Source organism: Lampetra planeri, unplaced genomic scaffold (genome assembly GCF_965212315.1).
Source record: "Lampetra planeri unplaced genomic scaffold, kcLamPlan1.2.h2 scaffold_573, whole genome shotgun sequence".
NCBI classification, from domain to species: Eukaryota; Metazoa; Chordata; class Hyperoartia; order Petromyzontiformes; family Petromyzontidae; genus Lampetra; species Lampetra planeri.
In genome coordinates this window covers 17758-30000 of record NW_027615396.1, presented here as the reverse complement: position 1 = coordinate 30000, position 12243 = coordinate 17758, and the positions used below count along the sequence as shown (strand labels likewise).

Below are 12243 nucleotides of genomic sequence, written 5' to 3'. Positions count from 1 at the left end.
GTACACACAGCGCATACAGTACGCACAGCGCATACAGTACACACAGCACATACAGTACACACAACGCATACAGTACGCACAGCGCATACAGTACGCACAGCGCATACAGTACGCACAGTGCGCACATACAGTACACACATCGCCCACACAGTACATACAGTGCATACAGTACATACAGTACACACAGTGCACATACAGTACAGACATGCAGTACACATACAGGACACATACAGGACACACACAGTGCACATACAGTACACACAGCACATACAGTACACACAGCGCACGCTGCAGTACATACAGTGCACACAGTGCATAGTGTGCGCATACAGTACGTACAGTGTCTCTGTGTCTCTCTCCCCGTGTCTCTGTGTCTCTCTCCCCGTGTCTCTGTGTCTCTGTGTCTCTCTCCCCGTGTCTCTGTGTCTCTGTGTCTCTCTCCCCGTGTCTCTGTGTCTCTGTGTCTCTGTGTCTCTCTCCCCGTGTCTCTGTGTCTCTGTGTCTCTCTCCCCGTGTCCCCGTGTCCCCGTGTCTCCGTGTCTCTCTGTGTCTCTCTGTGTCTCTCTCCCCGTGTCTCTGTGTCTCTGTGTCTCTCTCCCCGTGTCTCTGTGTCTCTGTGTCTCTCTCCCCGTGTCTCTGTGTCTCTGTGTCTCTCTCCCCGTGTCTCTGTGTCTCCGTGTCTCTCTCCCCGTGTCTCCGTGTCTCTGTGTCTCTCTGTGTCTCTGTGTCTCTGTGTCTCTCTCCCCGTGTCTCTGTGTCTCTGTGTCTCTGTGTCTCTCTGTGTCTCTGTGTCTCTGTGTCTCTGTGTCTCTCTCCCCGTGTCTCTGTGTCTCTCTGTGTCTCTGTGTCTCTCTCCCCGTGTCTCCGTGTCTCTGTGTCTCTGTGTCTCTGTGTCTCTCTGTGTCTCTCTGTGTCTCTCTGTGTCTCTCTGTGTCTCTGTGTCTCTGTGTCTCTGTGTCTCTGTGTCTCTGTGTCTCTCTGTGTCTCTGTGTCTCTGTGTCTCTCTGTGTCTCTGTGTCTCTGTGTCTCTGTGTCTCTCTCCCCGTGTCTCTGTGTCTCTGTGTCTCTCTGTGTCTCCGTGTCTCTCTCCCCGTGTCTCCATGTCTCTGTGTCTCCGTGTCTCTGTGTCTCTGTGTCTCTGTGTCTCTGTGTCTCTGTGTCTCTCTCCCCGTGTCTCCGTGTCTCTGTGTTTCTGTGTCTCTGTGTCTCTGTGTCTCCGTGTCTCTGTGTCTCTGTGTCTCTCTCCCCGTGTCTCCGTGTCTCTGTGTCTCTGTGTCTCTGTGTCTCCGTGTCTCTGTGTCTCTGTGTCTCTCTCCCCGTGTCTCCGTGTCTCTGTGTCTCTCTCCCCGTGTCTCCGTGTCTCTCTGTGTCTCTGTGTCTCTGTGTCTCTGTGTGTCTCTCTGTGTCTCTCTGTGTCTCTCTGTGTCTCTCTCCCCGTGTCTCCGTGTCTCCGTGTCTCTGTGTCTCTGTGTCTCTGTTTCTCTGTGTCTCTCTCCCCGTGTCTCCGTGTCTCTGTGTCTCTCTGTGTCTCTCTGTGTCTCTGTGTCTCTCTCCCCGTGTCTCTGTGTCTCTCCCCGTGTCTCTGTGTCTCTGTGTCTCTCTCCCCGTGTCTCTGTGTCTCTGTGTCTCTCTCCCCGTGTCTCTGTGTCTCTGTGTCTCTGTGTCTCTGTGTCTCTCTCCCCGTGTCTCTGTGTCTCTGTGTCTCTCTCCCCGTGTCTCTGTGTCTCCGTGTCTCTGTGTCTCTGTGTCTCTGTGTCTCTCTCCCCGTGTCTCTGTGTCTCTGTGTCTCTCTCACCGTGTCTCTGTGTCTCTGTGTCTCTCTCCCCGTGTCTCTGTGTCTCTGTGTCTCTGTGTCTCTCTCCCCGTGTCTCTGTGTCTCTGTGTCTCTGTGTCTCTCTCCCCGTGTCTCTGTGTCTCTGTGTCTCCGTGTCTCTCTCCCCGTGTCTCCGTGTCTCTGTGTCTCTCTGTGTCTCTGTGTCTCTGTGTCTCTGTGTCTCTGTGTCTCTCTCCCCGTGTCTCCGTGTCTCTGTGTCTCCGTGTCTCTCTGTGTCTCTGTGTCTCTGTGTCTCTGTGTCTCTCTCCCCGTGTCTCTGTGTCTCTGTGTCTCTCTGTGTCTCTCTGTGTCTCTCTGTGTCTCTCTCCCCGTGTCTCTGTGTCTCTCTGTGTCTCTCTCCCCCGTGTCTCTGTGTCTCTGTGTCTCTCTCCCCGTGTCTCTGTGTCTCTGTGTCTCTCTCCCCGTGTCTCTGTGTCTCCGTGTCTCTCTCCCCGTGTCTCCGTGTCTCCGTGTCTCCGTGTCTCCGTGTCTCTGTGTCTCTGTGTCTCTGTGTCTCTCTCCCCGTGTCTCTGTGTCTCTGTGTCTCTCTCCCCGTGTCTCTGTGTCTCTGTGTCTCTGTGTCTCTCTCCCCGTGTCTCTGTGTCTCTGTGTCTCTGTGTCTCTCTCCCCGTGTCTCTGTGTCTCTGTGTCTCTCTCCCCGTGTCTCCGTGTCTCTGTGTCTCTGTGTCTCTGTGTCTCTCTCCCCGTGTCTCCGTGTCTCTGTGTCTCCGTGTCTCTCTGTGTCTCTGTGTCTCTGTGTCTCTGTGTCTCTGTGTCTCTCTCCCCGTGTCTCTGTGTCTCTGTGTCTCCCCGTGTCTCTGTGTCTCTGTGTCTCTCTCCCCGTGTCCCCGTGTCCCCGTGTCTCCGTGTCTCTCTGTGTCTCTCTGTGTCTCTCTCCCCGTGTCTCTGTGTCTCTGTGTCTCTCTCCCCGTGTCTCTGTGTCTCTGTGTCTCCGTGTCTCTCTCCCCGTGTCTCTGTGTCTCTGTGTCTCTCTGTGTCTCTCTGTGTCTCTGTGTCTCTCTCCCCGTGTCCCCGTGTCTCTGTGTCTCTCTGTGTCTCTGTGTCTCTGTGTCTCTCTCTCCGTGTCTCTGTGTCTCTGTGTCTCTGTGTCTCTGTGTCTCTCTCCCCGTGTCTCTGTGTCTCTGTGTCTCTCTGTGTCTCTGTGTCTCTCTCCCCGTGTCTCTGTGTCTCTGTGTCTCTCTGTGTCTCTCTGTGTCTCTGTGTCTCTCTCCCCGTGTCTCCGTGTCTCTCTGTGTCTCTCTGTGTCTCTCTGTGTCTCTCTGTGTCTCTGTGTCTCTCTCTCCGTGTCTCTGTGTCTCTGTGTCTCTCTGTGTCTCTCTGTGTCTCTGTGTCTCTCTCCCCGTGTCTCCGTGTCTCTCTGTGTCTCTCTGTGTCTCTCTGTGTCTCTCTGTGTCTCTCTGTGTCTCTCTGTGTCTCTCTGTGTCTCTCTGTGTCTCTGTGTCTCTCTCTCCGTGTCTCTGTGTCTCTGTGTCTCTCTCCCCGTGTCTCTGTGTCTCTGTGTCTCTGTGTCTCTCTCCCCGTGTCTGTGTGTCTCTGTGTCTCTGTGTGTCTCTCTCTCCGTGTCTCACCGTGGGCTCTGAGAGCGTGGATGGACTCGGCACAGGTCCGCATGTACGTCTGTGTGTCTCTGTGTCTCTGTGTGTCTCTGTCTGTGTCTCACCGTGGGCTCTGAGAGCGTGGATGGACTCGGCACAGGTCCGCATGTACGTCTGTGTGTCCCTGTCGATGTTGTCGCGGTCGGCATCCGTCATGGAGTCCGGCTTGCCATCGGTCACCAAGCTGCACCATCATCATCAGCATCATCAGCATCATCAGCATCATCATCATCATCAGCACCATCATCATCATCAGCACCATCATCATCAGCAGCATCATCATCATCATCAGAAGCAGCATCATCATCAGCAGCATCATCATCATCAGAAGCAGCATCATCATCAGCAGCATCATCATCATCAGAAGCAGCATCATCATCAGCAGCATCATCATCATCATCAGCAGCATCAGCAACATCATAATCAGTAGCACCAGCACCATCATCATGAGCATCATGAGCATCATCATCAGCACCATCATCATCAGCATCATCATCATCATCAGCATCATCATCATCATCAGCATCGGCAGCAGCGTCAGCATCATCATCAGCACCATCAGCAGCAGCATCATCATCATCAGCATCATCATCATCATCAACAGCACCATCATCATCAGAAGCAGCATCATCGTCAGCAGCATCATCATCATCATCAGCAGCATCAGCAGCATCATAATCAGTAGCACCAGCACCATCATCATGAGCATCATCAGCAGCATCATCATCAGCATCATCATCATCATCATCAGCAGCAGCAGCAGCAGCAGCAGCAGCATCATCATCATCATCATCAGCAGCAGCAACATCATCAGCATCATCATCAGCAGCATCAGCATTAGCACCAGCACCATCATCATCAGCATCATCAGCATCATCATCATCAGCATCATAATCAGTAGCACCAGCACCATCATCATCAGCATCATCAGCAGCATCAGCATCATCAGCAGCATCATCATCATCAGCAGCATCATCAGCAGCATCATCATCATCAGCAGCATCAGCATCATCAGCAGCATCATCAGCAGCAGCATCATCAGCAGCAGCAGCATCATCATCAGCCGCATCATCATCACTACCATCACCATCATCATCACCAGCACCACCAACACCATCACCACCACCGTCACCACCACCGTCACCACCACCGTCACCACCACCATCACCACCACCGTCACCACCACCATCACCACCATCACCACCACCATCACCACCACCATCATCGTCACCACCACCGTCACCACCACCGTCACCACCACCGTCACCACCACCACCGTCACCACCACCGTCACCACCATCACCACCACCACCACCATCATCACCACCATCATCACCACCGTCACCACCACCGTCACCACCACCGTCACCACCACCGTCACCACCACCGTCACCACCACCGTCACCACCACCGTCACCACCATCATCGTCACCACCACCGTCACCACCACCGTCACCACCACCGTCACCACCACCGTCACCACCACCGTCACCACCACCGTCACCACCACCGTCACCACCACCATCACCACCATCACCACCACCATCACCACCACCATCATCGTCACCACCACCGTCACCACCACCGTCACCACCACCCGTCACCACCACCACCGTCACCACCACCGTCACCACCATCACCACCACCGTCACCACCACCACCACCATCATCACCACCATCATCACCACCGTCACCACCACCGTCACCACCACCGTCACCACCACCGTCACCACCACCGTCACCACCACCGTCACCACCACCACCACCATCACCACCACCGTCATCACCACCGTCACCACCACCGTCACCACCACCGTCACCACCACCACCACCACCATCGTCACCACCACCGTCACCACCATCATCACCACCGTCACCACCACCGTCACCACCACCGTCACCACCACCGTCACCACCACCGTCACCACCACCGTCACCACCACCGTCACCACCACCGTCACCACCACCACCACCGTCACCACCATCATCACCACCACCACCGTCACCACCACCGTCACCACCACCGTCACCACCACCGTCACCACCACCGTCACCACCACCGTCACCACCACCGTCACCGTCACCACCACCGTCACCACCACCGTCACCACCACCGTCACCACCACCACCGTCACCACCACCGTCACCACCACCGTCACCACCACCGTCACCATCACCACCACCGTCACCACCACCGTCACCACCACCGTCACCACCACCACCGTCACCACCATCATCACCACCACCACTGTCACCACCACCGTCACCACCACCGTCACCACCACCGTCACCACCATCATCACCATCACCACCACCATCATCACCACCGTCACCACCACCGTCACCACCACCGTCACCACCATCATCACCATCACCACCACCACCACCACCATCATCACCACCATCATCACCACCACCATCATCACCACCGTCACCATCACCACCATCACCTGTGAGCGCTGAGATACGCCTTGCGATGTTGCATCAGGAAGTCTCGAAGCTTGGTGATGTTCCCAGCCTGCAACCATCACCAACATCACCATCAACACCAACAACACCATCAAGACAATTAACACCACCATCACCACCAACACCACCAACATCAACACCATCACCAACATCAACACCACCATCACCATCAACACCAACAACACCATCAAGACAATTAACACCACCATCACCATCAACACCACCAACATCAACACCATCACCAACATCAACACCACCATCACCAACATCAACACCATCACCATCAACACAACCACCAACATCACCATCAACACCACCATCACCATCAACACCAACAACACCATCAAGACAATTAACACCACCATCACCATCAACACCACCAACATCAACACCATCACCAACATCAACACAACCACCAACATCACCATCAACACCACCATCACCATCAACACCACCACCAACACCATCAACAACATCACCATCAACACCAACAACACCATCAAGACAATTAACACCACCATCACCATCAACACCACCAACATCAACACCATCACCAACATCAACACCACCAGCACCATCACCATCAACACCACCACCACCATCAACACCACCACCACCATCAACACCACCACTACCATCAACACCACCACCAACACCATCAACAACATCACCATCAACACCATCAACAACACCACCAACACCATCAACAACATCACCATCAACAGCATCATCATCAACACCACCACCATCATCAACAACATCACCATCATCAGTGAGTGGTAGTGAGTGTTAGTCAGTGGGTAGGTGAGGGAGTGGGTGAGTGGGTGGGTAGGTAGGTGAGTGGGTAGGTGGGTAGGTGAATGGGTGGGTGGGTGAGTGGGTAGGTGAGTGAGTGGGTAGGTGGGTAGGTGAATGGGTGGGTGAGTGGGTAGGTGAGTGAGTGGGTAGGTGAGTGGGTAGGTGGGTGAGTAAGTAGGTGGGTGAGTGGGTAGGTGGGTGAGTGGGTAGGTAAGTGGGTAGGTGGGTGAGTAAGTAGGTGGGTGAGTGGGTAGGTGAGTGAGTGGGTAGGTGAGTGAGTGAGTGAGTAGGTGAGTGGGTAGGTGAGTGAGTGAGTGGGTAGGTGAGTGGGTAGGTGGGTGAGTGGGTAGGTGAGTGAGTGGGTAGGTGAGTGAGTGAGTAGGTGAGTGGGTAGGTGAGTGAGTGGGTAGGTGGGTAGGTGAATGGGTGGGTGAGTGGGTAGGTGAGTGAGTGGGTAGGTGAGTGGGTAGGTGGGTGAGTAAGTAGGTGGGTGAGTGGGTAGGTGGGTGAGTGGGTAGGTGAGTGGGTAGGTGGGTGAGTAAGTAGGTGGGTGAGTGGGTAGGTGAGTGAGTGGGTAGGTGAGTGAGTGAGTGAGTAGGTGAGTGGGTAGGTGAGTGAGTGAGTGGGTAGGTGAGTGGGTAGGTGGGTGAGTGGGTAGGTGAGTGAGTGGGTAGGTGAGTGAGTGAGTAGGTGAGTGGGTAGGTGAGTGAGTGGGTAGGTGGGTAGGTGAATGGGTGGGTGAGTGGGTAGGTGAGTGAGTGGGTAGGTGAGTGGGTAGGTGGGTGAGTAAGTAGGTGGGTGAGTGGGTAGGTGGGTGAGTGGGTAGGTGAGTGGGTAGGTGGGTGAGTAAGTAGGTGGGTGAGTGGGTAGGTGAGTGAGTGGGTAGGTGAGTGAGTGAGTGAGTAGGTGAGTGGGTAGGTGAGTGAGTGAGTGGGTAGGTGAGTGGGTAGGTGGGTGAGTGGGTAGGTGAGTGAAGTGGGTAGGTGGGTGAGTGGGTAGGTGAGTGAGTGGGTAGGTGAGTGAGTGAGTAGGTGAGTGGGTAGGTGAGTGGGTAGGTGAGTGAGTGGGTAGGTGAGTGGGTAGGTGGGTGAGTGGGTAGGTGAGTGAGTGGGTAGGTGAGTGAGTGAGTAGGTGAGTGGGTAGGTGAGTGAGTGAGTGGGTAGGTGAGTGAGTGGGTAGGTGAGTTAGTGGTTAGGTAAGTGAATGGGTAGATGGATGAGTGAGTGGGTAGGTGAATGAGTAGGTGAGTGGGTAGGTGAGTGAGTGAGTGGGTAGGTGAGTTAGTGGTTAGTTAAGTGAATGGGTAGATGGATGAGTGGGTAGGTGAATGAGTGGGGTGAGTGGGTAGGTGAGTGGGTGAGTGGGTAGGTGGGTGAGTGGGGTAGGTGAGTGGGTAGGTGGGTGAGTGGGTAGGTAAGTGGGTAGGTGGGTGAGTAAGTAGGTGGGTGAGTGGGGTAGGTGAGTGAGTGGGTAGGTGAGTGAGTGAGTGAGTAGGTGAGTGGGTAGGTGAGTGAGTGAGTGGGTAGGTGAGTGGGTAGGTGGGTGAGTGGGTAGGTGAGTGAGTGGGTAGGTGAGTGAGTGAGTAGGTGAGTGGGTAGGTGAGTGAGTGGGTAGGTGGGGTAGTGAATGGGTGGGTGAGTGGGTAGGTGTGTGAGTGGGTAGGTGAGTGGGTAGGTGGGTGAGTAAGTAGGTGGGTGAGTGGGTGGTGAGTGAGTGGGTAGGTGAGTGAGTGAGTGAGTAGGTGGTGGGGTGGTGAGTGAGTGAGTGGGTAGGTGAGTGGGTAGGTGGGTGAGTGGTAGGTGAGTGAGTGGGTAGGTGAGTGAGTGAGTAGGTGAGTGGGTAGGTGAGTGGGGTAGGTGGGTAGGTGATGGGTGGGTGGTGGGTAGGTGGTGAGGGGTAGGTGAGTGGGTAGGTGGGTGGTAGTAGGTGGGTGAGTGGGGGTGGTGTGGGTGGTGGGTGGGTGTGTGGGGTAGGGTGGGTGGAGGGTAGGTGGGTGAGTGGGGGTGAGGGTGGGTAGGTGGGTGGTGAGTAGGTGGTGGTGAGGTGAGTGGTGGGTAGGTGGAGTGGGTAGGTGGGTGGGGGAGTGGGTAGGTGAGTGGGGTAGGTGAGTGAGTGAGTAGGTGAGTGGGTAGGTGAGGTGGGTAGGTGAGTGTGTGGGTTGGGTGAGTGGGTAGGTGGGGTGGTAGGTGGTGTGAGTGGGTAGGTGAGTGGTGGTAGGTGGTGGGTAGGTGAGTGAGTGAGTGGGTAGGTGAGTGAGTGGGTAGGTGAGTTAGTGGTTAGGTATGTGAATGGGTAGATGGTGAGTGAGTGGGTAGGTGAATGAGTAGGTGAGTGGGTAGGTGAGTGAGTGAGTGGGTAGGTGAGTTAGTGGTTAGTTAGTGAATGGGTAGATGGATGAGTGGGTAGGTGAATGAGTGGGTGAGTGGGTAGGTGAGTGGGTGAGTGGGTAGGTGGGTGAGTGGGTAGGTGAGTTAGTGGTTAGTTAAGTGAATGGGTAGTGGATGAGTGGGTAGGTGAATGAGTGGGTGAGTGGGTAGGTGAGTGGGTGGTGGGTAGGTGGGTGAGTGGGTAGGTGAGTTAGTGGTTAGTTAAGTGAATGGGTAGATGAGTGAGTGGGTAGGTTGAATGAGTGGGTAGGTGGGGTGAGTGGGTTGTGAGGTTGATAGGTGGGTGAGTGGGTAGGTGGTGGGTAGGTGGGTAGTGGGTGGTGGTGGGTGGTGGTGGTGGGTGGTGAGTGAGTGGGTAGGTGGGTGAGTGGGTAGGTGAGTGAGTGGGTAGGTGAGTGAGTGGGTAGGTGAGTGAGTAAGTAGGTGGGTGAGTGGGTAGGTGAGTGAGTGGGTAGGGTGGGTGAGTGGGGTAGGTGGGTGAATGGGTAGGTGGGGTGAGTGGGTAGGTAGGTGAGTGGGTAGGTGGGTGAGTGGGTAGGTGGGTGAGTGGGTAGGCGAGTGAATGGCTAGGTGAGGGAGTGGGTAGGTGAATGAGTGGGGGAGTGGATCGGTGAATAGGTGGGAGGGTGGGTGGGTAGGTAGGTGAGTGAGTGGGTAGGTGGGCGAGTAGATGATTGAGTGGGTAGGTGCGTGGGTAGGTGAGTAGGTAGATGAATAGGTTCGTGGGTCGGTGAATGGGTGGGTGAGTGGGTAGGTTGGTGAGTGGGTAGGTGAGTGAGTGGGTAGGTAAGTGAGGAGGTGAATGAGTGGGTAGGAGGGAGGGGTGAGTGAGTGGTTAGGTGAGTGGTTAGCTGAGTGGGTGGGTAGGTGAGCGAGTGGGTAGGTGAGTGAGTGGGTGAACGTGTGGGTGGGTGGGTCAGTGTGTCAGTGAGTAGTCAATGAGTGTATCAGGGAGTGTACCTATGAGTGAGTGTGTCAGTGGTTATGTGAGTGAGTGTGTCAGTGGTTATGTGTGTGTGTCAGTGATTATGTGAGTGAGCCAGCCACTCACCCCCCTCATCAACTCACCACCTACACTCACCACTCACCAACACTCACCACCACCCTCACCACTCACCTACACTCACCACTCACCACCACCACTCACCACCACCACTCACCACCACCACTCACCACCCTCACCACCACTCACCACCCTCACCACCCTCACCCTCACCACAACTCACCACCACTCACCACGTCTCTCGCCCTGACCGCGAAATCTCCGCGCGGCCTACCCCGCGCGAGAAGTGAAGCCTCCCCCTTGGCCTGAGCCGCCGCCGCCTCAGGAGCCCCCGCGGCGGCGGGCTCCGCGTGGGCGAGCAGGGCTCGCTCGCGGGAGCGCATCGCCTTCACGGAGGCGCGGAACGCCGCCGTGAGGTTAGTGGCCATCGCGAGAGAGATGAGAGGGAAGAGATGAGAGAGAGAAAGAGATGAGAGAGAGATATGAGAGATTTAAGACGGCTTCATCATCATCATAGTCGCTATCATCACGATGACTGTAATAAATTATGTTAATGATGGAGGTGGTGGGCGGGGCTAGAGAAAGCCGCCAAAGGCACCCATTGGCTGGAGGGCACATTAACATAATTTATGCACAGGGCATCCATTGGGAGCCGTCCAACATTAACATAATTTATGCGATGGGTAGTCGTCGTTGATTGGTCAATCCTGCCCCCTCCCCGTTTAGTCACGTGATCTGCCTCGTTGGAAATAAATTATGTTAATGACAAAGCCGCAAAGGCACCCATTGGCTGGGGGGGAGGGTTGTGATTAACATAATTTATGCGATAAGTAGTCGTCGTTGATTGGCTCAGGGGTGGGGGGGTGGTGATTAACATAATTTATGCGAGCGTCTCCGTTGTTGATTGGTCGGTTTCTCTCCCCCACCCCCCCCATGAAGAACTGCTGTGTTGGAATAAATTATGTTAATGAGCGCATCCGCAGGGCTCGTGCCGAGTTGAAGATACGCGATTAACATAATTTATTCGCGCGATGAGAATAAATTATGCTAATTAAGGCAAATGGCCGTACGCCATTGGTTGATTCTGAGTTGAAAATATTCGATTAACCCGGGGTCAACAGGAGGTCGTGGGTTCGATCCTGACAACGGGGAGATGTTGACTACCTCGCCTGGTCTACAGGAGGTCGTGGGTTCGATCCTGACAATGCGGAGATGTTGACTATCTCGCCTGGTCTACAGGAGGTCGTGGGTTCGATCCTGGCAATGGAGAGATGTTGACTACCTCGCCTGGTCTACAGGAGGTCGTGGGTTCGATCCTGGCAATGGAGAGATGTTGACTACCTCGCCTGGTCTACAGGAGGTCGTGGGTTCGATCCTGACAATGGGGAGATGTTGACTACCTCGCCTGGTCTACAGGAGGGCGTGGGTTCGATCCTGACAATGGGGAGATGTTGACTACCTCGCCTGGTCTACAGGAGGTCGTGGGTTCGATCCTGACAATGCGGAGATGTTGACTACCTCGCCTGCTCTACAGGAGGTCGTGGGTTCGATCCTGACAATGGGGAGATGTTGACTACCTCGCCTGCTCTACAGGAGGTCGTGGGTTCGATCCTGACAATGGGGAGATGTTGACTACCTCGCCTGGTCTACAGGAGGTCGTGGGTTCGATCCTGACAATGGAGAGATGTTGACTACCTCGCCTGGCCTACAGGAGGGCGTGGGTTCGATCCTGACAATGGGGAGATGTTGACTACCTCGCCTGGTCTACAGGAGGTCGTGGGTTCGATCCTGACAATGGGGAGATGTTGACTACCTCGCCTGGTCTACAGGAGGTCGTGGGTTCGATCCTGACAATGGGGAGATGTTGACTACCTCGCCTGGTCTACAGGAGGTCGTGGGATCGATCCTGACAAGGGGGAGATGTTGACTACCTCGCCTGGTCAACAGGAGGTCGTGGGTTCGATCCTGACAATGGGGAGATGTTGACTACCTCGCCTGGCCTACAGGAGGTCGTGGGTTCGATCCTGACAATGGAGAGATGTTGACTACCTCGCCTGGTCTACAGGAGGTCGTGGGTTCGATCCTGACAATGGGGAGATGTTGACTACCTCGCCTGGTCTACAGGAGGTCGTGGGTTCGATCCTGACAATGGGGAGA

General features: G+C 55.1%; 1 protein-coding gene across 1 annotated transcript in view; it reads right to left on the bottom strand.

Annotated features, from left to right (window-relative positions):
* STX18 (syntaxin 18) overlaps nt 1–10641 on the bottom strand; it is a 25541-nt gene extending 14900 nt beyond the window's left edge. Inside the window, exons 1-3 of the mRNA XM_078624025.1 lie at nt 10320–10641; nt 5880–5947; nt 3495–3613 (exon numbers count right to left, since the gene is read on the bottom strand). Coding sequence (XP_078480151.1) covers nt 3495–3613; nt 5880–5947; nt 10320–10514 — 382 coding nt within the window. The 5' untranslated portion in view covers nt 10515–10641. The remainder of the gene's footprint in view (nt 1–3494; nt 3614–5879; nt 5948–10319) is intronic.
* Between the last annotated feature and the right edge of the window lie 1602 nt (nt 10642–12243).